At 41.3% G+C, this 25,305-nt stretch overlaps 1 protein-coding gene across 1 annotated transcript in view; it reads right to left on the reverse strand.

The window, feature by feature from the left end:
- The window catches only part of P4ha3 (prolyl 4-hydroxylase subunit alpha 3), a 33,284-nt gene extending 8,616 nt beyond the window's left edge, over window positions 1-24,668 (reverse strand). The window contains exons 1-9 of the mRNA XM_027942679.2: window positions 24,439-24,668; window positions 17,308-17,450; window positions 16,308-16,531; window positions 13,188-13,337; window positions 11,288-11,339; window positions 8,135-8,298; window positions 7,719-7,895; window positions 4,177-4,241; window positions 964-1,123 (exon numbers count right to left, since the gene is read on the reverse strand). Of these exons, the coding sequence (XP_027798480.1) occupies window positions 964-1,123; window positions 4,177-4,241; window positions 7,719-7,895; window positions 8,135-8,298; window positions 11,288-11,339; window positions 13,188-13,337; window positions 16,308-16,531; window positions 17,308-17,450; window positions 24,439-24,638 (1,335 nt within the window). The 5' untranslated portion in view covers window positions 24,639-24,668. The remainder of the gene's footprint in view (window positions 1-963; window positions 1,124-4,176; window positions 4,242-7,718; window positions 7,896-8,134; window positions 8,299-11,287; window positions 11,340-13,187; window positions 13,338-16,307; window positions 16,532-17,307; window positions 17,451-24,438) is intronic.
- Window positions 24,669-25,305: the final 637 nt, after the last annotated feature.

Genomic DNA, 25,305 nt, shown 5'->3' on the forward strand with positions numbered 1-25,305 from the left:
TGAGGATCAAATCCCGTGCCTCGCACATGCAAGGTGAGCCACAACTCCAAGCCCTCTTCTAGAAGTTTTATATTTTGCATATACATCTACAATCCATTTTGCATTGATTTTCATAAATGTCATGAAATAGATTCTAATGTTGCTATCATTATTTTGCTGGTAGATTATTGAATTATCCCAGCACCATTTGTTGAAAAGGCTATATTTTCTTCATGGAGTTTCCTTGGCATCTTTGTGAAAAAAACAACTGACCATAATTGTACAGGCTTATTTCTGGATCCTCCATTCTGTTTCCTTGACCTATGTTTCTGTCCTTCCACCAATACCATATACAGCCCTGGTTCTTGTAGCTCTACTCTGGAAATGACTATATGATGTCTGTGAATGAGTCAGTGAACAAATGAACAAGTGAATCATGAAATCAGGTAGTGTATAGCCTCCAATTTTGTTCTTCTTTTTCTAAATTGTTTGGCTATTCTAGTCCTTTGCATTTCCATATACATTTTAGTATCCGTGTGTTAATTTCTACAAAAATAAGCCCTCTGGAATTTTAATAATGTTGGGGTTGAATGTATAGTTAGATTTGGGGGCTGTTTTTTTAACCCTCAAAAATTGATTGTTACTGCCAGCAAAGGAAGGCAGTTGAGATCATAAGAAAAGAAGAAGGGCTGAGATAAGGACAGTCCTCCCTGGGAAGTCCCCAAATGAACAGGAGACAAGATTCCATAACAGGCCACATTCTGCCAACATAGCAAATTCTGGAAAGTGGAATGATAACAGATAAGAAAATGAACCAGCAACAATCAGCTAAAACCAAGATTTTTAGATATTCCTTAAATAAGAACCTTTGTTCTAAGATTTCGTTTTGTATGACTCTGAGAGCCCTACAAGAGCTACATCTCACATAAATAAGCAATGCATTCGCTTTGGCCTCAGAAGATTGGTCATCGGACCCATTATTACCGTAGCATGGTCAAAGTGAGGCTCATAGTGCCCTCCAATGCCATAGTTCACCACCTGGAGATACTCTGCGTAGGGAGGCTGGACATCAAGGCCTGTGAGGGCTGCGATGCGGTGGTCAAGGGTCACCAGCATTGGGTCAACAGTGTCCTTTAGCCAGGCACTAAAACATACCACAGAGTAGAACATCAGTGATTCAGTGCTGGAAATGACTACATGTCATGTCTGTGAATGAATAAATAAATGATCAAATGGATACACGTTCTGGAGGGCCAGGGGAGAGGGGAAAAGAAGCAGCATGAATGCCTGATCAAATACACATCCCTCATGTTAAGTCTGCCCAATTCACTTTGCTTTCTGTCTCAACATTCACAGGTTCATTCAGTCAATTAAACATTCTTGGAGGCCCTGACCCATTTCTGAGCTAGGTGCTGAGGCTATAGAGTAAAGGTGCACGGTGCCCATGACTGCGACACTCATGACTGTGACTGCCCCTGAAACTGCTATGTGGAAAAGACTTCTACAACAGAGGAAGCCGGTGCCATAATGGAAAAGCTTGGGATTTAAAGTAAGAAGATTTCTGAACATTCTAGCATGCCCCTGTAGTCCCAGCGACTCAGGAGACTAAGACAGGAAGATCACTTGAGCCTAGGAATTTGAGGCCAGTCTGTGCAACATAGTAAGACCCAAAAGAAAGAAAGAAGGGAGGGAGGGAAGAATTAAAGTAATAAGACTAGTTCCTGATCCTCTCTCTGTGTGATCCTAAGTCAGATACTTAATTTTGAGCCTAAGAGTCAGTGTGCTCTTCAATAAAATGAGGATAATAATAATATCTGCTTCACAGACTCATGAAGATTGTGAGAGAAACACTATGAGGATGCTTTGTAAGCTGTGTTGGTGACTGCTGTGAATTCCAGGAGCATCTCTGGGAAACCAGGACAGGTCAAAGACCGAAGAACATATAGCTCAGACTCTTCCTAAATGTCTTGTTGAGATTCTGACAAAGTAAAATTTTGGAATCAGAATCTAGGTTCCAGGGAAATGAGAACATGCTCCCCAAGCAAAGCCTCATGGGAACACCATGAAGGCTTCGAAGGGAAGAACCCTGGCATGACATTGGAAGGCCACTTCTTTGCTCTTTAAATGATGACTAACAGAAAATAAGTAGAGTGAGAAAATGAGAAATACACTTTAAACTGCTGGGGAGCAGAGAGGAAGGAGTTAATTCTACCAAGGCAATTAGGTAAAATGATAACATTTAAACAAAATTCTGAAGGGTGTGTACCAATTCAACAGACGGAAAAGAGCAGGTGTATTCCAGGCTGAAGAAATTGCATGAGTACAAGCATGAAGGTGTGATGATAAATATGTGCAAAGGTCCTTACCAGATGCTCATAAACTTCCCAACTTGCAAACTGTGAGCTAGATAAACTTCTATTCTTTATATATTATCCATTCTGTAGTATCCAATTATTGCAACCAAAAATGGACTGAGAAATGGGTAATTGATAGTGAAGGTGACAGCAGACAGACATAAGTGTTGGGAACATGAGGTTAAGGGGATAATTCTATAAACTGAGCTGACTCCCATGTGCTTTCTTAAAAAAAAAAAAAAAAAAGCAATTTAATTTATCTGCAGCCCTGCCTGGGTTAAGTTAATAAGATGTATTACATTGGGGCTGGGGTTGTGGCTCACTGGTAGAGTGCTTACCTAGCACATATGAGGCACCACATAAAAATAAATAAAATAAAGTTGTATCCATCTATAACTAAATATATATTACATTTCTCAGCAACCAACCTGCTATCTGCAGGAGAAATACAGGACCAAAATGCCAATAAGCAGAACACATTACCCTGAAGTGACTTTTTTGTAAGAACAAGTTCAATGGGCCAAAGAGACTTAGAGTTGCTTTGGGCCTTTAGCATGTGCAGTGGGGCTTGGAAGTTTGATGCAATCCTGCTGAAGTCAAAAGTCAAGAGGTGGACCTGTGTGGGACTCTCTGGAAACTTCTCTGGGACCCTCAACAGAACTGGAGGGCAGGAGTAGGATGTGGCCCTTCTCCTCTCTGTAAGGACCCACTCTCTCCCTTGAGAATGTCCCCTTCTCCTATTCCTTCTAATAAACTCATGCCTCTGAACAACATGTTTGAAAGCTCTCTGGTGTGATCCCAAGAACTGGACCTCCACAATGCCTCACCTTTGCAGCTACTTGGCCCCACAGGCAGGCCCTTGCTCTGTAACAAAGGTTGTGAGCAAGAAAATGATTTGGCAATTCAGAGCTCCCCAAGGACTTCTGAGAGACCAATTCCAGTGGAGTTATGAGGACAGAACCAAAATTCAGAGGATTAAGGAGTGATGTGAGAGGATGGAGGTAGTCTGATCTGAAAAGAAAATATCACCTATTCCCCTAAAGGAAACAAATCTAAATAGAAGATTGAATATTCTTTAACACAAGAATTTCAGAAAGGTTAGAAAAGACAATGAAGTTGAGGTCACACAGACCTTGTAAATATTGGTGAATAACTCCTAATGCTAAAGGTACCAGTTAGGCCAAAATGATTCTGAATGAAAGCTTTCATTTCTCACCTCATTTCCTAGGCAACGCAAACTAACCATCCATTCTGAGATCTGGTCTCTCCCCAGGGAGGCTGCCAACACTGTCTCCCTGTCTCCAGTGGCTTAGAGGGAGATTTTTTTTCCTCCTACTGTATCATCAGTCCCCTCAGTGCAAATAAGGGATTCAAGGGGAGGGCAGGGGTCGAGGGAAGAGGAAAAGCTGGACTCCCACAGTTGAATCTCTTCCTCTGGAGAAGCCCTGAGGTCTTGGAAGTCTATTCATCCCTTTTGCTGAATGTTGGCAAGCTGTGCTTGCATATGAATCAGGAGGTGGGAATGGAACCTTATAAAGTCAAATTACAAATGCAGGCAGAAATTCTCTGGAAAAGTGATCCTGCTTAGAAGAATAATTATATGCTTATTCTGGGGTGGAAGGCAAAGGAGTTTTTTTCAAGTCTTTCCCTCATGGCCTCCCTCATGAATTCCTCAGAAATATAACAAACTCGAGTGAGGACAGTGGAAACTTCTTCCTCTCAGAAAGAATGTAGAGATATATAACATTTTCAACATTGACCTGTAGGGTCTCCAAGTGTCCTTGCCAACCGGGCAGTCAGCTGTGCCTGGGCCCAGGAGTCTGAGAGGAAGGGCTCCTCTTACCTTTTGCTGATACGGTACTCTACTTGCAACTGCTTTTCCCCTGATGCCACCACTGATCTCTGGAGCTGGTGGGAAGGACATGAGACAAAGTCCAGGCAGTTATGATGCATGGGGAGGGGCTGTCATGCCCACAGACATGCCCTTTATGGAAGCACAAACATAGACAATAGCCAGTTCCTTGGTCATTAGAAGATATTTTGCACATTTTAGGGATGGGTCAGTTTTGAAAATGAAAAAACTCAAAACAAGTGACCAAAAATCTTATCCTTAACCACAGGATCTGGTAGCCAGCAAGCACTTAATAAAAGTTTGTCTAACTGAAATGAACTGATTCTTGAATCTACTTTGTGTCTGTTAGTCTGTGATAAGAACAAGGGCTATTTCTCATCCTTCTTTGTATAGCACAGTGTGGGTCACCAGCCCTCACATAAGGTAGGCTGCACTTGGTGTTTGTTGAATTAAATGAGCTCCTTCCATAACAGCAAAGTGTGTGCTCAGAGGCAGCTGCTTCATTTGAATGATTCTAACAAAAGCCCTTCCTCACAGAGAAGCACAATCCCTTTTACTTCAACTGCCTTGATGAGGAAAAATCTATAAACAATTTGAAGTCACTGATTTAACTCAATGTCTCTATTTTGTTGTGAATATCTGGTTATATATAGCTCTTAAATTATTTTTCATAAAGTACCTCCTAATGGCAAAATCACTGAATGAGGGACCGAAAGATAAACATTACTTATTTACACGAGGATGTGTCTACTTCTGCTTCTGTCATCAGAGTAGCAGCTCTGTGAGGGCAAGGTCTTGGTCTGTTTTCACAGCTGTGCCCCCAGGGTACAGAGCTGGGCAGGGAGGTGCTCAGTATGGATTAAGCAAACAAACAGATGAACAAAACAGTGCCCTGTGCTGAAAGGTACTCCCAGGACTCAGCCAGCCCTGGTGCTTCCCAGGCAGTTGGGATTCTAGTGGGGACAGTCTACACAGCACCTCAACACGTTCCTTGGCCTGTTGTTCCACAAGATTAGGATGCAGGGAATCAGGTGACTGATATTACCTCTATCCATCCTTCACTAATCATTCCTGGTATCTCTTCCTGGGATATGCATAGAAGAGAGAGGAGGAATTCAAAAAGGACAGATGAAAGATGTTTCCTTCTGTTATTTTAGGGCAAAATCAAGGACTTAAAAAAAAAAAATCCTGGGCCGGGGTTGTGGTCAGTGGTAGAGCGCTTGCCTCGCATGTGAGACACTGGGTTCAATTCTCAGCACCGCATGTAAATTTAAAAAAATAAAGATCCATCAACAAGCAAAAAAAATATTTTTAAAAATTCTCCAATTAAGGAGCTACTCTGTACCTAACTCCTTTAACATTCATTTACTGTTTACCTCCAAGTCATTCAATTTATTTGTTGTCTTCTGTCCTAAGTATTCTGCTATGCATTGGAAGAACAATACATTAACCCAGAGTCCTTGACCACATGTCATATAATGGGGCCATAACAGCAAGTACAGGGTGCTGTGGAAATACAAAGATGGGCATCTAGGCCACTCTTACAGGGATAGGATGGCTTCCCAGGATATCCATAAGACCCATTGCAATCATACAGGTAAAAAGACATCAAGAGTTTTGCAGGCAGAAAGAAGAAACAGCACAAGCCATTTACAGAAAAGAAAGCTCCCTGCAGTGGAGTGTCAAGTACAAGAGGGAGATGTGGTGAAAGGGGTGAGCAGCAGTCAGGCCATGGCGCTTTGTAAACATTTAAGGACACAGTGACCCATTAAAGAGTTAAAGCAAGGCATTTAGAAGGAAATCTGGCTTTTAAAGATTACGCTGACTGCAGGAGGCACAACACAGGCAAAGGCATTTTAAGAAAGACAATACATGATGCTTGCTAGTTTATAGCGTGGCCAGGGAGACAGAGTACTAACCCATGAAACAGCTACTAACATCAAACAACATATAAACGGTAGACTAGCTGGGATGGTGGCACGCGCTCAGGAGACTGAGGCAGGAGGATCATGAATTCAAAGTCAGCCTCAGCAACTGAATGAGGTTCTAAAGCAACTCAATGAGACCCAGTCTCAAAAAAAAAAAAATTTTTTTTTAAAGGGACAGAGTGTGGCCCTGTGGTTAAGTGCCACTGTGTTCAATTCTTGGTACCAAAATTTAAAAGTTAATTACCAAACAATTCATGACAAAAATTTTGAGTTCAGAGGAGGAATGCATTATTACATGTGCTGCCCCCACCAAAGTGCTCTGAAATGTAGAGTCACTCAAAGAACCAATGAAAGTAGACCAGAGCAGTTAGGACTAGCAGGCCCGAGGGAGGCATGGGGTTTTAACAGAATCTTCCAGGGTGGGCAGGATGTGGATAGAGAAGTGATGACAGAGCAAGCTTTGGAAAGATACAGCGGAAAGTAAACAGGTAAATCCAACTCAAGCCTCTGCAGCTTCTGTGCTCAGCTGTGGGGAGTGGGAGGTTGGGGGGACACTGCCACACAAACCCAGGGCTTACTTCTGGAAGAATCAAAGGCCAGTCAGGCATCCATAACTTCTGGGGGAAGGGAGTCTGGTAAGGCTTTTGTGTGCCACATGGAAGACCTGTCCTGAAGGATTCCATGAACATCTCTGGGTGGGCCACCTGTCCCATACCATAGCAACAGAGCTGTTCTGAGTAAAAAGCCACTGCTGGCCAAATGTGACTGCTGACGCTATTGAAAATATATTGTCCCATCACCAATAGAGCTTGATCATTTCAAAAACATCATGTACAAAGATTCCAGACTTGCCCAGAGAGACTTTGGGTTAAAACGATTATTGCTGTTCTCCCTCCAGTCCATATTTGCTGCTCTGCGAGGCTGGGTCCCAGAGTGGAGATGGGAGGGCAAAGCTGCAGCCCACCCAGGACAGACATGTAATGTGGGGACTGTCACTAGATTCAGGGGCTGCTTGTTACCACACGTAACTTAGGCTTCAAGAATAGCAGAACGGCAACCAATCTACCTCTAAGTGTCAGTAATGACATTGCTACATGTATGACTTTCCTCTCCCTGGGCCTTAGTTCCCTCTTTAACAAGATTATGAAGTTGAACTAAATAATCTTTCCAGCTGTCAGTCTGTAAATATGTATTAGGATTTTATTCCTTGTCCCTGTCATGTTTTCCATTTCTTCTACTAATTAATGGCTGGTGTTTGGGGAAGTTTCCTTTTTATTTATTGAGGTGAGATTTACGTACAATGACAAGCATAGACCTCAAGTGGACCATTTGCTGAGTTTTGACAACTGTGTATAGCTATGGACTCCACACTCTTAAGAAGATACTGAGGGCACATTTTCAACATTCTAGAAAAAATCCTCTGGCACCTCATTCCACTTAATCCTTTCCCTCTAGAGGCAACTGCTGTTGTGATTTCCTCCACCATCTTATGGGCTGGCTGGCATTCTGAACCCCTGGATGATGAAGGGACTAGCTGTGGAGCCTTCCTTTCTCAAGCTCTGAATTCCAGGCACGTGAAGACACAGGAGATTTGGGGACACTCACCCATGGTTCTGCAAGCTCGCGAATTTTCTGAGCCTCTGAGTCACTGACAAAGTCATGATAGAGAGCAACATAGGGCTCTAGGTGAATGATCTCCTTCCGGATGGGCTGCAGAAGCAGGTAGGGGCTGGAATTGGTCTCATAGGAGCAGTAGAGGCTAGGGATCTGGTATTGAATGGGCTGGAAGGAAAAAATAGACTCAGCATAAAAGAAGATGGACCTAAGAGTGAAATAATCTTAGGGGAACTAAAGCATAAAACCAGGAATTTGAGAGATATTGAATATGGTTACTTGGATACTGTCCAAGGGAGCTTTATTGTTTTTCAAGGCATCAGCTTTTCCCCTTTTCACTGTCCAAATTCTAGCTTCTCACTCTGTAGCCAGGCCTATCCCCTTTCTTTTTTCCTGAGGAATCCTACCTGGGAGCCCAGGGTCTGACACAACTCCTCATATGTGTCTCTAGTCCGCAGGTGGGGTACTCTGGGTCTCTGGATGACAGTCTCAGCTACAGCCTGGTGCGGGCTCTCTGCCAAGAGCCTTTCATATTTCAACACATTCCTGGCCATCCTCTTATTTTCTGGGCCTGGGGAAAATCAGAGCAGGGAATAATACAGATTAACAAACACTAGCCCCAGAAAGTGCTACCAAGATTTCCTGCAACTTTACTGTCACAGAAGACTGGCTCTAGGACATTCTGAATAACTCCTTGTCAGTGCCCATATTCCCAGAAGAGAATCTGGTATTTAAAAAAGACTGACTTGCACCCGGTGGATCTGAAAGTGCAAAAGGTTTTGGGAAGGAAGGTGGTACCTACACTCTTAGATCCAGGGACCATGAAGATGACTGTTCTGGGATGGCTTTATGGTTAGTTTTATCCATAGAATAGAAACTTCATTCATTAATTTGTTCATTCATTCATTACCCATCCATTCAATAAATGCTCAATAAACAACCAGATACTGTGCTAGAGGCTAACCTCCCAGAATTCAGAGTCTAATGACCGCTTAGAAGAAAACATGTCAGGGGCTAGGGGTTGTAGCTCAGTGAGGCACTGGGTTTGATCCTCAGCACCACATAAAAATAAATAAGTAAATAAAATAAAGATATATTTTTTAAAAAGAAGAAAAAACATGGTAAGGACAACAAAAGGAAGTCCAGAGAGTCAAAGCCTATGGCACAGCGACCCAACCTGTTCTTCCCTGGGGAACCCGAAGCTAATTCATCCTCGGCTCCATTAGATCCCTCAGCATTCCTAACAGGCCTAGGCCTAGAGCAGTGCAATATGAGACAAAGGGATTTTAGATCTGGGTTCTAGGCTAATTCCCACAAGCCCTTGAGAAACCCTGAGTCTTGCTTGTGCCCACCTGTTTGTGCCCACTTTGGCTGCAAGATGTCCCATGGGTTGGCAGCTACCCATGGCCCGCTGGCCTCTGTGTATGACTCTCAGTGCATCTCAGAAGGAGGTGCTGAATTGTTCTAATGCTCCCAAAGTGTCTGAAGAGCCCCGTGTGCTTCTAACCACCACAACCACCCTGGCAAAAGAGCAAAGGAGTGCGCAGAAGTTACTATTCCTTGCTAACAAAAGGAAAAATCAGATTTTGGAGAATGGAAATGATGAGCCCAAACTCAAGTGAAAAATACTGCAAAGCTAGAATGAGCTGGGACCCTCAACTTACTAAGCCCTATTTACTCACCTGTGATAGCACACAATTTTGATTTTGGGGGGAGAGACAGAGATTTTTAAAAATATATTTATTTTTCTGTTGTAGTTGGGCACAATACCTTTATTTTATTTATTTTTATGTGGTGCTGAGTATCAAACCCAGGGCTTTGCACATGCTAGGCGAGCACTCTACCGTTGAGCCACAACTTTAGCCCCCAAGACACAGATTTTAATAGATCAAGCACAAAGAAATAAAGGAAGGCTGAGTTTTAATTTTGTTTATATTAGTAATGCTCATGAGTTTCCAGACCACTTAATAACTTCCATATCCTACTGTTCGCCAAATTATCAGAAAGGAATAATTGTTATAGTCATTGCTTTGTATCCACAGGGGACTGGTTCCAGAAATCCATAGATGTTCAAGCCCCTTATATATAATGATATAGTATTTGTATATAACCTGTGCACATCCTCCCATAAACTTTAAATTATCTCTACATTATTATTTTTCTTTTTTAAAAAAATTTTAGTTGTAGATGTATTTATTTATTTATTTTTATGTGGTGCTGGGGATCCAACCCAGTCCCTCATGTGTGCTAGGCAAGTGCTCTACTACTGAGCTACAATGCCAGCCCCATCTACATTATTTGTAATACACAATACAATGTAATGCTATTACATAATTGTTTTACTGTTATCACCTAATGAATAATGACAAAAAAAAATTCTGTACGTGTTCAGAACAGACACCATTTTTTTCAACCATCTTCAATCTGAAGTTGGTTGGGTGGTTGGGTTCACAGACGTGGAGAGCAGACTTTACTAAATGGATTCATTAAGAAGTACTGAATAAATACAGTTATAAAGTCCTACATGAAATACCTTATAAATATTAGGACAATTAAAATAGCTTTTGTGTCTTATTTGAGTATCTAAATACCTTATTAAAAGAAAACCTAGGAAGCCATTCACTACCAAAATTTTAAGCAAAATTATCCAAGCTGAGACAGGAAGCGTCTTCCTCCAGTTGAACTCATTTTGTTATCGGTAAGGCCCTCCCTGAAGGGGAATGAAGCTGAACTGTAACCACCTGGGCAGGGTGCTCGCCTAGCAAAGTGAGCTCTGGTTTTAAAGGAAAGAACAGATAGCTCTCTGTAAACAGCCAAAGTGAATAATCCTCTGAATCATGCTCCTTCCTGCACACACAGCACACATTGATTTCATTCATTCCTGGGTCTTCCAAAACCTAGGTCTTTAAAATGTCTCTGAAGAAGAAGGGAAATTGCATGGAAATGGAAGGAGATGCTCATTGTTATACAAAATTACATATAAGAGGATGTGAGGGGAAAGGGGAAAAAAAAAACAAGGAAGAGAAATGAATTACAGTAGATGGGGTAGAGAGAGAAGATGGGAGGGGAGGGGAGCGGGGATAGTAGTGGATAGGAAAGGTAGCAGAATACAACAGTCACTAGTATGGCAATATGTAAAAATGTGGATGTGTAACCGATGTGATTCTGCAATCTGTATACAGGGTAAAAATGGGAGTTCATAACCCACTTAAATCAAATGTATGAAATATGATAGTCAAGAGCTTTGTAATGTTTTGAACAACCAATAAAAAATAAAATAAAATAAAATGTCTCTGAAGAAACTGGTTCCCAGCCTAGGCTTGTTCCCTTTGAAGAACAAGCTGGGAGGGACAGGTTGACATCTCTGCATTTTCCAACTGACTTACAAATTTCTCCCAGTGCACTGATGTGAATATACATGAGATCTCACCCAAATTTGAAATGTTCTTTAGACAACAAAATTAAAAGAATGAAAATAGATAAGTGTACTTTACTTTGCAGGGATTACAGGCCAAAAGCAAAAGTCAGACCAATGGCTGGATTATCTTATCATCACTTACTGTAGAGAAGAAACTCTCGGGAGAGGCTCAGGGCACACGAAACATTTCCTGCCTTATTAAAAAAAGAAAAGAAAGTGTTAACTGTATTAAAGATATACTCTCTGACCAAATCATTCAATGGACATTTTTTAAACTATAAAATATTCTTGTTATCAAGTAGATAATAAGGCTCTTTGAAAGAAGCAGCAGGCTAGAGATGTAGAGAATTTGTGACTCTGCTGTAAAAATCAGGTGTCCTCAGACTCCTCACTTATAAATGATTTACTACCACCCTTACCAGAAGAACAAGGGTAATTTAGTAAAAATTTCTTAAAAATAAATTAAGATAATCTTTCTTTAAGGCACTCAAATCTCAAAGTATGCAAAATGATATAATGACGGGGTATTTTGTTATTAAATTTAAATGAAACTGTAAAAACTCTATTAAAATTATAATTTATTTCTAGGGTATAGAAAGTCAGAGGAAGGAAGCAAATGTTTCTCCAAACCAAAAGAGAAACATTCCCCAATGCATAAGAATTAATTGTCCCTGCAGCCATTCAACCTTGAGCTCAACTGGTCAAAAGGAAATAGGAGATTTCTAGACCAATCTGGGCAACAGAATCCCATACAGTGGGGTGCAATCCTCCTTTGGGTGCTTCCAAATGATGATTAGCTGATAAAAAATATCTTTTCAATCCTTTCATCTTACTTTAGCATATTAAGAATTCATTTTAGTGATAAAAGCAATATGCACATTAAAATATGATATGCAATGAGCAATGTGATAAAAATGACCCCCACTGAAATCCAGGCACTGCAAACACTTTGCATAATACAAAATAATAATAATTGGGCACTGTATTTAACACCTCATCTTTTGGGATGTGCTACATCAGGCTACCTTCTCTAAGTCTTTCTACATCAAATCTCCATTTTCTTCCTTGATTGAAACTCAAATCTTCTCCCCCTTTATTACATCATAACTATTCCATTTTCACTTTAACATGCAGCCATTAAGTAGGAGAGTAAAGAAAAGCACACAGACATTTTACAATAAAGACTCAGGAGCTTCCATGAGTGAACAGTATCAGCTGCGCTGAGGATACGACTGTTTTCACAGTAACATGTGGGTTTGAACCACCCACACCACCCTCATTTTTCTTAGGAAAACAAGGAAAGAAAATGGAATACGGGGGTTCTGAGGGTTTAGATCAGTGAAAGAGTGCTTGCCTAGCATTCCCGGGGCTCAATCCCCAGCACTGTAAAAATAAATAAAATAAAAAAGGAATTAAGGAAATAAAAATGGTTTATTAGCTTTGGAAACCAGGGAACTGACTCCATAGAGATTTTTTTTCAGCCTATTCTTGAATACTGCACAACTCCAGTGAGAAATGGGGTTAACAATACAAAAAGATGGCAGCTGTGTACTTAGGGAACTGAACCTCTAAGTGAGGCACAGCAAGTAGTCCTTCAACAGTGCCAAGGGAAGATGACAGCTGCATGAGGCACTGAGGCTGGTGCTACAGCACAAAAATGCCAGCTCTGGAGACAGACACCAGACATGTTATAGCCGGATTCAGTGGGAGAGCGCTCAAACTTCTTCCTCCATGGCAACATCATGACACAATGTCTGTGAAGAGCTATGAGTTGCTGAGAGCACAAACAAGTGATCTACAGCTACCATGACCCAACTAATTGCCTCCTAATATGAGCTTCATGATAAGTTTAGAATTTTTTTGTAGACTCCGTTTACTCACATGTGATATATGGAAATAATAAAATAAATGCCCTTCCCACTTGGTCCTATTGGGAAGATGAAATAAATTAAGAGACAAGAAAATGCTTAGAAAGTTGTAAAGCAGATGTAAAGCATTACCTTTATTATGATACAAGCAGTGAGCTTCACTCACTCCCCTACCTGGAAACAGGCAAAGGCCAAGTGATCCAAGGCATCTTCTAGGCTTGCTTCATCCTCTGTTTTCCACTCCCCATAAGAGCCTCGGAAGAGACTGACAGCCTCCTCCAGCCATGGAATGGCATGGTAGTAATCCCCCATGTCATAGGCCACCTGCAGGGACACAAGTACCACTACTAAAGGCTTAGTCCACAGGCAGAGGAAAGGAAATGATGATTTAAAGAGTAAAACAGCCTTTGGAACCCAAGAAGGCAAGTCTTAACCTCAAATTAATTTTAATTTGATTTACTGAACATCTATTATATACAAGGCATTGTACAAGGTGGAGAGGAGACACAAGAGTTGTTGCATTTAAGGACTGTATAATCTGTGAGAGAAAAGAAATATGAACTCAAGAAACCATAACGGAATGGTAGGAATGCTTGAAGGAAAACGCATAATATGCTTTGGAGAGATAGAGAAGTGAGGAGACTTGGGAGTCTAAGGTTCATGCAGGAAACGGCATCTGAGATAGCCTTCTTTGAAGAAGGAAAAGGTTTCAAGAACAGAAGTAAGGAAGAAGAGCATTTTAGGATGGGAAAATGGGCTGGGTGTGCTGGTGCACACCTGTAATCCCAGAGGCTCAGCTCTGGAGGCCGAGGAAGGAAGATCACAAGTTCAAAGCCAGCCTCAGCAACTTAGTGAGGCCCTAAGCAACTCAGTGAGACCCTGTCTCTAAATAAAATATTAAAAAGGGCTGGAGATGTGGCTCAGTGGTTGAGTGCCCCTGAGTTTAATCCCATGTATCAAAATAAAAAAAGGGAGAATGGCAAAAACAGAAGTCAAAGACAGAATATGTTCCATAGAAACAGAAAATAAACATAAGGAACGTGAGCTAAGCTAATTACAGTCTTAAATGTCACATTGTTAAGGAAGATATTAGTGGTGGCAATGTGAGAAATGGATTAAATTTATTTACTTATTCAGTATTTGCTGAGCGTTATATTCTTGGTGGTCCTTGTCCTTGAAGAACTTGAATCAAATGAGGGTACAAGAGCAAAGCAATCATTGTGACAAATGCATTAGACACCGCAGTGAAGGCAGAGATGGGAATGCTGTGGCAGCTCAGTGGAGTTGTTCTGATTAAATGTCAGAATGCTGGGCAATATGGCAACATGTGCCAAGCATAGCTCCTGTCTCCTAATAGCTTACGCTAACTAGAAAACCAGACCGGAAGGTGGAATTTCCTGGAAGTCATTACTGGAAACAACATGGAATTACAGTCACAGAGTTGGAAAAACTCTTACAAAATTCAGGTGTAACATCCTGACAGAATGGAACCTAGAGATATGGCAGCTTGTAGCCTAAATAGTAAATTAATTCCCATCCTAGGACTTCCATTAACCTTCTGTTTTACATTTCTGTTCCTCAAGTTTCCTCTTTGTGAAAGGATTGAGCTGAAGAATAACATTTAAAAAATGACTGAACTTTTTCTACTAAGTTAACCTTTTATTTTATTTTATTCTTTTTTCTGGTGCTAGGATTAAACCCAGACGCTCCTGCATACTAGGCAAGCACTCTACCACTGAGCTATTTATTTATTTAATAGCTATTTATTTATTTAACTATTTATTTAATGAATACTTCCATGAGCAGCTTTAAGTTCTAGCAATGTAGTCAGCTGAAATTCTTCCAGAAATATTTAGATATTTTAAACAAAATACAAAAATCATTTTATTATATATTTTCAAGGAAAAAAAAAAAAGGAAAATACCAGGTACCAGAAACAAAACAAAAAAAATCTAAGAAAAATGCTGAAACAGCAAAATTCAAACATATATAATTTTAATTATAAAGTTACTTGTTATATTATTTCATGTACTCTTCTGATATTTGTAATGTTTTACCTTTCAAAATAAATAGATAAATATAGAAATAAGGATTGCCAGGAAGTTTTTCCAGAGTGATTTACTAAATTTTCAACATATGGTTTTAGTTTCAGAAAGGCCTCACTGATGAAGCTCATATTGGTACCATACATCAAACTACTTTAACTGACTTAAATTTAAATTAGCCATGAACATGACAATTGGGGTCTGATTCCACTCAGGACCTCAGAAAGGGAAAATAGTATGTAGAGAGACCCAGGGTTACCCACTCTGTAGTGGTAATTTGGAAACTGATTCCTAAAAGTTTGAAGTAGGACCTACAAAGCCCACTATCAGATCTGCTAATGAATATTGTAGAAGTCAGGAAAAATTCACTTCCTTTTAATATGCACCTTAAAATTAAAAAGCATTTACTCCATTGCTTCATTTAATTTTTTTTTAGTTGTAGACAGATACAATACCTTTATTTTGTTTGTTTATTTTTATGTTGTGCTGGGAATCAAACCCAGTGCATTATCTGTGCTAGGCAAGCGCTCTAACACTGAGCTACAACCCCAGCCCCTCCATTACTTCTTAAGGCAAAGGTTGGCAAAGAGTATATTATAAAATGATCTCAAGTGTGATTATAACTTGTGATCAAAGACCAGTTAAACACATCATATAAGAGGTTCCTGAAGTCTATTTCCCCAAGTAATGTTACAGTGAATGGCCTCAGTTTTTTGACACTGATTTAATTTAGTATTTCCAAATACTTAGGAAACATTGCAGAGGATTCCAGAAAGTCTCAGGAGGGGAGTTTCCATGATCTTATCTTCACATCACCATATCTTCTCCCTTTCCCCACCCATTCAGCCTGCTTTCCCTTTCCACCCAGTGGCTCATCTACTAGCAGGGGTAATCATTGGGGTGACCAAAGGATCATTTTGCCTAATTTATGTCTTTTGTCCTGGCACAATTAACAATACCCATTTCACTCTCAAGGGCATCCTAAGTATATGATCACCTCACCTTCCCATGGAAAGAATGTGAGATTTGTTTTAAAGACCAAGTTCAAAATTTAGTTTGCTGCTTAGAATTGTGTAATCTTCATTATCTACACTCCCTGAATCTGGTTTCTTTCTCTGCAAATGGGGATAATATCAAATTTCCAAGTTTACTGTAAGTATGAGAAATATGTAAAAGCAATTCAGACATACTTATTTCATCCACAAGCAACTAGAGCTAAGCAATTGGCCTTCTCTCTGAATACCATTACCTTGCCTACTTGGAAGCAATCATCTGCTGTGAGGGAGAAGATCCGTCTGGGACTGTACAAGTCAGTGACGTCAGAGCCAGTGACTCTCTGAAAGACACCTCGAGCCAGGCCCTTCACATTGAGCATGTACACATCCTGCAGCCGCATCAGGGCCCGTGCTGCTCCCTCAAGGTCCTCAAAGGCTGGGAGGTCTTGTTCCACCTTCTCATAACCATCCTTAAGAACTGTAAAATTAGTAAAAACATAATTTATCCTTCAAAAAAAACAGGTAATGGGCTGGGGATGAGGTAGTGGTAGAGCCCCTGCCTAGCTTGAACAAGGCCCTGAGTTTCATCCCCAGTGCCATCAAAAAAAAAAAAAAAGTATTAAGCATTTAATGCCTGCAAAGCATGACCACCCATTCAAATATTCCATGAGATAAGGTTTTTTTGTATTGTGTTCCCAGTTCCTGGGAATCACAGTTACTGGAACAGGGTAGAGGAACATTTAGAATGAGTAAATGAAGAACAAAATAGGCATACACCCTCACCATATTGTCCCATCTTATAACCCTAGGAATCTTGCCCTACAGGGGGACAACTTTTCTTTCTCTTCACTTTCTAAAAGCCAACAAACTTCTTAAAGTACAAGTAGAATAAGTTAGGAAAGTACTCTTGCTGCAGATGACATTGTATTTTCCCATCAAAAACTTAGTGAAATAGGAACTACCAGAAGACCACTCTTTCACACACATACCCATGGCATGATAGATCCTGTACATCCTCACAGGATCATAGTGAAGATCAGAGACTATGGACATGAAAGTGTTTTCCAATCCATAATCATATAACTTATTAACAAGAAGACCTAATTCTTTGAACTTACAAGAGCTAAGAACATTAACTAACACGTACCCACTCCATTACTCTTCATCACATCCCACCAGAGTTCCTCTCCTTACCACTGACTGAGTCAGAAGGCAGGAGTTTCCCCCTCACCCTCCAGCCCTCTTCCTCATTACCTTTGATGTTCTCACTGGCCTCCAGGCTATGTACCACATTCCTCCAGTCAGACTGCAGCCGTTTGATGAGAGTAAAGGCAAGCAGAGGGTTAGCCACAGGGGCTGCTGGGTCCTCATGGAGTGAAAGCACCTTGTCATAGAACCTGAAAGAGAGGAGTAGAATGAGCTCACCTCCTGATACAACTACTCCACTCATGGAAGTTGGTTGTATGCTGTGCATACATTAAAAGTAAAGGACAAAATGGGGCTGGGGGATGTCAGACTTCACCCTGGATAGCTCAGTGGTAGAGCACTTGCCTATCATACACCAGGCCCTGGATTTGATCCCAAGGGCAGCAGGGGTGGGGAGTAGCTAAAACTGAAATTCTGAACCTCTTGAAACTCATGTAACAGGATAACCAAAAAGCCAGGGAAGCACAAAGAATATGAAAACTACACATTCAGTAAAAGTAGGTCTGGGGTTGTGGTTGTGGCTCAGTGTAGAGCACTTGCCTAGCATGTGTGAGGCACTGGGTTGGATTCTCAGCACCACGTAAAAAATAAACAAATAAAATAAAGGTCCATCAACAATGAAAAATAAACATAAAAATAGATTTTTTTAAAAGTAGGTCTGTTGGGCACAGTAATCCTGTAATCCCAGCATCTTGGGAGGCTGAGGCAGAAGGATCACAAAATCAAAGCCAGTCTCAGTAACTTAGTAAGGCCCTAAGGAACTCAGCAAGACTCTGTCTCTAAATAAAATACAAAAAAAGGCTGTGGAGGCATGGAGTTGTTGCTTAGTGGGAAAGTACTTGCCTTGCACATGTGAGGCCCTGAGTTCGATCCTCAGCATCACATAAAAGTAAATAAATAAAATAAAGGTATATTTAAAAGGGAGACAGGCTGGGGATAGGCTCAGTGGTTGAGAGCCCCTGGGTTCAATCCCCCGTAACAAAATTAAAAATAGGTCTATCTACTTGTTTGTTCACTGAATGAATAAGTCTATACTAAATGCTGTATGTCATGCTAGGTCTTAGAGATACAAATAATTTTTTAAAAGTAAGTCTTTTTATTCTGTTATCACCCTATATACAATACTTAGTGTCTGGCAGAAACTCAAAACACTGTTGAATAAATTATGATAACTGGGGCTGGGGATGTGGCTCAAGTGGTAGTGCGCTTGCCTGGCATGCGCGGGGCACTGGGTTCGATCCTCAGCACCACATAAAAATAAAATAAAGATGTTGTGTCCACCAAAAACTAAAAAAATAAATATTAAAAAATTCTCTCTCTCTCTTAAAAAATTATGATAACTGTGACACATGCTATGAGAAATTAAACATATAATCTTATGGGAGCTTGCAAGCAGCTCATCTAACCCAGTTAGAAAAGGTGAGGAAAGACTTCCCAGAAGAGAGAGCATTTAATCTGATTCTTGAAGGATTTGTTAAAATATCAGTGGTTACTACTTACTAAGCCCTTACCATGATTGGGCATTCTTTAATATACTGCCTCATTTAATCCCCCCAACAACTCTTAGTGTATTTATTTTGCCCATTTATGGGAGAGGAAACTGGAACAAGGCCACATTGTTAGTAAATGGCAAAACCAGAAATGAGCCCAAGTCTGCCTAACTCAGAAGACTGAGTTCTCAGCTGATTCTGCCACGTTTCCTGTGGTGATTGAACAAAGAGAGGAACAATCTTCTTTGAGCCAACAGGGGTCAGTGTATACAAAGGGGCAGAGACTTGACCTATATTTATTCATTTTAACCTATTAATCTATCTGGTTAGTTTCTAGATGTCAGACTCCACGCTGGATAGTGGGAATACAGAAGAAAGATAGAGCCAATGCACGAAAAGTTTATGGACCCCCCAAAATATATTTCTCATCACTGTGTGTACCCAAGTTCAATTCATATTTCTATGCAAAAATGAATGAAATATACTTTTATAGAAGCTGAGGAAAAAAATTTTAATAAAAACCTGGCCTCAAGGACTCACAGTCCAGTGGGTAAAACAGACACAAATAATTATATTACAGATGTAATACCAGGTTTAAGAACAAGACATAGTGGGGAGTACAGAGACAGGGTGGTTAATTGGCCAGATTAGGTCAAGGGAGGTTTTAAGAGACAAGTGAGAGTGGAATCACTTTATGTTTACATACATAAATCCATGAGAGGGTGGGGAGGATTCAGAAGTGGAAGGGACTGGAGACAGAAAGACCAGGGAGGAGGTCCCTTCAAAATTGTACAAGAGACACGGGAGTCTACAACAGTGATTACAGAGGCAAAAGATGGGATGGATTCAAGGGAGATATAGGAAGAAGACAATGTAGAAGCTGGTGATGATTGTAATGGGGAATAGATTGGGATTGTCCAGTTCACTTCCAACTTTTCAGATTGGTGACATTTGCAGAAAAGGGCTGGATATGATGGGACCTGAAGTGATCTTCTTTCCAACTATTCTATCTCTTCCTCGTATGTCCTACAATAGTGTTCATATTAGCAAAAGATGCTGCTTTCTCTCCTGGCATACTGTGGTCATTCTATTTCCAACACATTGATGGAATTTATATGATTGAAATCTATTGGTTATATTTAATAGGGCAGGTTAAGGATGTTAGCCCTGTCCTTTTAGAGTGTTTTCCCTTTATCTAAATATTGTTAATTTCAAAAATAATATAATAACAAAAAGAAAAAAGTATGTGTTCAAGGTGAGAATATGAATGTGTCCAAGAACACATGAGACTATGAGTCTTTTGGGAAGAATGAGCAAGTAGAATGGCATGAACAAGAAGAAGAGAGGGCTGGCAGGGCAAAAGGATTTCAATCCCTGGATACAGAGTCTGATCTGAGGATTTCTAAAGACTGGGGCTCTCAACTAAGAAAGGGGGCCTGAAATAGAAGTGACTAGCCCAGCAGTTTCCGGGAAGAAGAATGTTCAATTCAACATAAATTAAGGAACAAGAACCTGGGCCTGGGTGACCCAGGCAGGACATGGGATGTCTGTCAAGTTCCGGGATGTCTCTGATCCCAAAGACAGGGCAGTCTGTGAGCTGCTACTCCAGGGTTTTGAAACTAAACCAGCCTCTAGGGTGTGGGATCATTTCACTGCCCATTATTTCCTGTTTTGGCTCCATATGGAACTATTTAGTAAAAGATATTCCACTGCTAGACGACAAAAAATGTACAAGCAGAGACTTGGGCCGAACCCAGCTTAAAAAGCAAGTCCAGGAACAATTGAGACTGAGTAGGCAGTGATTTTATAAGATGTTGGACAGGGAAGAGCGGGGAGGAGGCCCGAGACTTACTTGGACGCAGTCTCCAACCCACCTTCAGTTTCAAACTCTATAAAATAAAAAGTTACTCTAGTCTAGAAGGTCTCTATATGTCCCTTCAACACGCACATTCCATTATTTCTTCCCCCACCTTGACCACGACTGAGTAGACTCCTCATTAGCTTAAAGACTAACTTTTAACAGGCATCTGAGAAAACTGAGGCATGAAGGGAAAGAAGCAAGGCAGAGAGATGAATATTTGCTCTAAGCCATCCATCAAATTAAAAGTACTGTCTATATCTTTGTTTTCTTCCACCCCACTTTCCATTTTGGGGTTGATTTGTTTAGGTCAGGAGTTTGATCTTTACTAGAGCACATCAACCCAATCCACTGTTCAAATATGCTGGGGTTTTTTGGTTTTTTTTCTGTTCCACAAAGAAAAAAGGGGAAAAAATATATTGACTGATATCTGAGGCTGGTTTGGAATCCAAAAATTGGCCCTATGCCCAGTGTCTGAGCAAATAGCTAGCTTCCAGAGACTGAGTTACGGGATGCTGAATTCAAACCTCAGGGTTTCTTAAATGGCTTTTTGCTTTAACAAACGTTTCTGAGTGGAAAATCTGATCCTTTTCTTCAAGAATTTGCACAGAAAATTTGCAACCCATTTCCTGCATAAAACATAGCCTTGGTTGGTTATCTGATCCAGGACATGGCTGTTTCAACTCAGTGTGTTTCTTCTTTGAAACTCAGAAACGGCTTTGTCTCAGTGCTTCTGAGACATTCTGAATACTTAATTCTTAGTCCAGAAAAAAATTGTTGCTAATTCTAAATCTATTCACACTTCATAGTTTTTAAACTGCAACAAAAAAAAAACTATAGGTTAACTGTATATGTATGGGTAATATATGCATTATGCTAGAATATAATGATAGATACTATAACTAGTATAAATTTTATTCATTAACTTGGGGTAGGGAGTCGTTTCAACATCCAAAAATATTTCATTTCCCAACTTAGAAATTCAAAAAATATAAACTGGGGGCTTTAGAAATAACATCTGAAATTACATAAGATTACCATATTGGAGGTACAGAAAAGCGAGCAGAAACTGCCAAAAATTCATGTTTTAAAAAGCAAATATTTCACTGGGTTTTTGAGTATAACTAGAGAACAGAATTAGAGTCTCCAAAATATCAAACTTCACAATTTTACAACTTAATCAAACTTTACAAAATAAAATGTTCATAAATTATCTGAGAAACAGATTTAGAACTTTTCTAATTGTTTTTTCTATCTGGCCTCTGAGAATTCTAGCAAATGCTTAGAGCCAACAGTGGGGATTAATTTCATCAGCCAGTCCTAATGAACAATAATCAGGTAGCATTAACATCTGTCAAGTAATTATTACATGTCACACACAATGATAAATACCTTTACACAGTAATCAATCCTTACAACAATCCTATGAGGGGGGTAGCACTATTTTTATCATTATTTGATAGACAAGCTGCTTAAAGCTTCAAGGGATAAGGGAACATGTCCAAGGCCAGAGTCTAGGATTTAAACAGAGGTCTACTGAACTCTTGAATCCAGGCACTGAGCCATCACATACTCTGGCCACTAACAAAACCTCCTGCAGTTATGGGGCTTGGTCTGTGTCCTGGCATATCAGACAAAGCAAGCAGGAGGGACATTGCAGCATGATGGAAAGAACATTGGGTAAACAGGGTCAAGAGAACTATATCCTATCATGGATTTGCTAGCTCCTAGATTTATAATCTTGGACAAGCTACTAGATGATCTCTCATTTACTAAGAGCATAAAACAAACCTAAGCATTGTGAGAATCAAATGAAATAAGGTTTATGCAAGGCCTCCCACTGTGACAAAACTGTGACAAGCCGCTCACACATCTCCAAATTCTCTTCTACATGGACTCTCACACAGCCAGCCAAAGTCCCACACACCTTTTCCCGGTGTCACTCCAGAATCAGTATTAATATCACACACACTCAAAGTTTTTTTAGTGTAGATGGACACAATATCTTTTTAATTTTTTTATATGGTTCTGAGGATCGAACCCAGTGCCTTACATGTGATAGGCAAGCACTTGACCACTGAGATACAACCACAGCCCTCACTGAAAGTTTTATAACAGCTCATTGTGTTGTCTCAGCTGTATACATCTGACAGGGTCACTTGTATAAGTACAATTTTAGCATGCTGAATAGCGAGATGGTCACAGTCACTGCTTCTTACAGGGTTGTGGGTTTCTCAATGTCCCAAGCAGAGAAGGCATAACACATAGTGATACATATGGTACTATATACAAACATTCATCTTTCATCATTTGACGCTGAGTTAATACATGATCATCATGTCCCAGAATCCCCAGCTTTATAATAATTTATCCCATATTGTGTAGTTTTTTGCTTGGATAGCAAAAAACTGAGCATCTGCCTATTAATGCTACCCTCAATGTCTTCTAGCATCAAATAGGGCTTTTCAAAGTGTTTTCTTGGTGTCAAATACTTTCACACACATATAACATCTCAGTTACCATTTATTTAGTATTTAGTAGGTTTGGAGATCACACTGAGCCTTAGAGTTACTCCCAACCTCAAGAAACAATGTCTCCCCGCCCAGGCTCCTTGGAGGCTCCCACCCACCACCTGAGCAGCTTTTTCCTGTGTAAAGAGAAGGAAAGTTTGGCACGGTAGGGGGTGGGAGACACCTGTAATTCCAATGGCTCAGCTCTGGAGGCTGAGGCAGAAGGATTGAAAGTTTAAAGCCAGCCTCAGCAATTTAGCAAGGCCCTAAGCTACTTGGCAAGACCCTGTCTCTAAATAAAAAATATAAAAAAGGGCTGAGGATGTGGCTCAGTGGTTGAATGCCCCTGATTTCAATCCTGGGAGAGAGAGAGAGAGAGAGAGAGAGAGAGAGAGAGAGAGAGAGAGAGAGAGGAAAACAAGGGAGAGAAAATATATCTTTGATTAACAATAATAGAATAATAGTGCTAAAGACCCAAACTCTTTTATGACATAGTTAGGTCTTTTCACCATTTTATCCCCAGTGCCTGGAACAGTGCAGGGCTTAGAGTGGGCACTCAAACATATGTGTTGGATGAATTAATAAAGCATTATTCATATAGTGATCTGCACAATTATTTGTCATCTTTCATATGCACAGTATGATATCCATATTGTGTCCCAGTGACACATCCATCTCTGACGTGGTAGCAGAATGTCATCTGATTCCTCATACTAAACATCAGTTTGCTGGGTCACATAGTACTTCACAGTGGGGGCTCACAAAGCCAATACACAGGGCTGTGGCTATAGCTCAGTGGTACAGCAATTGTTGGGCATGTGTGAGGCCCTGGGTTCCATCCTCAGCACCACATACAAACATAAATAAATAAAATAAAGGTATTGTGTCCATCTACAATTTAAAAGAAAATCCAATACACGTTGAGATACAGCATCACCCTGTTCTCACACCAACTCACTCTGGCAGTGTCTCTATTTCAATGCAACATTTCCCGTGCCTGTGCCTGTGGCAATGTGACACAGAGCCTGAGGTCCCACACAGCTCGACACAGCTCTTCTGAGGTCCCACTTGGCCCTACAGACAGTCACCCCGCCACACTTTCCCACAGAGTATCAACTTCTCTGTGTGAGACTGGATCTGGTGTGTGTGTGTGTTCCCACATGGTGTGCAGTATGAAACAGCTCCCCCACGGTGTCCAAGGGTCCCGCATACAGTGACAGTGGCTCTGTAGGTCACACTGAGCCTCAGAGTCACTCCCCACCCCAGGCCACAGTGTCAGCCACTCAGGGTCCTCGGCGGCGCTCACCCTCCACGCCCTCACCTGGTCAGGTCCCTCAGTCGCGCCTCCTCCCCGCGCAGGTAGCGCCGCAGCAGCCCCAGCAGCCGGCGCTCGGGCGCCAGGGCGCGCGCCACGCAGGTCAGCGCCGAGAACGTGTCCTCTCGCGCCGCTGCCCCTGCCGGGTCCTCGGCCCGGAGCGCCAGCACCGCCAGCAGCGCCGCCAGCCTCGCGGCTGGGCCCATCGCCGGCGCTCGCGAGTCCCCTCAACGTCCCGCCCGTCGGCCCCGCGCTCCTGCCTGCCCCGCCCCTCGGCCAACTCCCCGCCCCGTCTCGTCCCGCGCCAGGCGCTGCGCGGGGTTCAGACGCCTCGCGCCGCTCCACCTGCCCCTTGTGCACCTCGGTGTCCGCCCACCCGACACTAAATCGCAGTCCCCGGAAGATTTCCTCTGTGCCGGTCACAGTGGGGAAATTGAGGCAGGAGGTGTAGTGAGCAATGAATTCACTGGTCCAGGGCTGCACTATACCATCCCCCAAATATTCACCCCTCGGGTTCAAGAGGTGGAAATACACACCTGGATTCTGGTGGGGAGGCGAGAGTAAATGATGCGGTACGGTGATAGCGGTGCGGGTGAAACGGTGAGAGAGCAGATGTCAAATGGCAAACAGCAAACACTTCGCAGAAGTCACCCCTGAGCTATCTTGAAGGATGAATAGCACAGGACTTATAGAACTTAAAACCTAGGGATCCTGCGTCATTACACAATATGCCTGTTGTGTATCTTAAAAGTCACTTAAGCAAACAACAATATTCTACCAGGTTACTCATTTTTGCCCCCTTTTATTAAATTCCCAGGCAACGCTCATTTATTTTCATGCAACAAATATTAGCATTTATGCTATTGTGTTTAG

This window comes from Marmota flaviventris, chromosome 9 (genome assembly GCF_047511675.1).
Source record: "Marmota flaviventris isolate mMarFla1 chromosome 9, mMarFla1.hap1, whole genome shotgun sequence".
Taxonomy (NCBI): domain Eukaryota; kingdom Metazoa; phylum Chordata; class Mammalia; order Rodentia; family Sciuridae; genus Marmota; species Marmota flaviventris.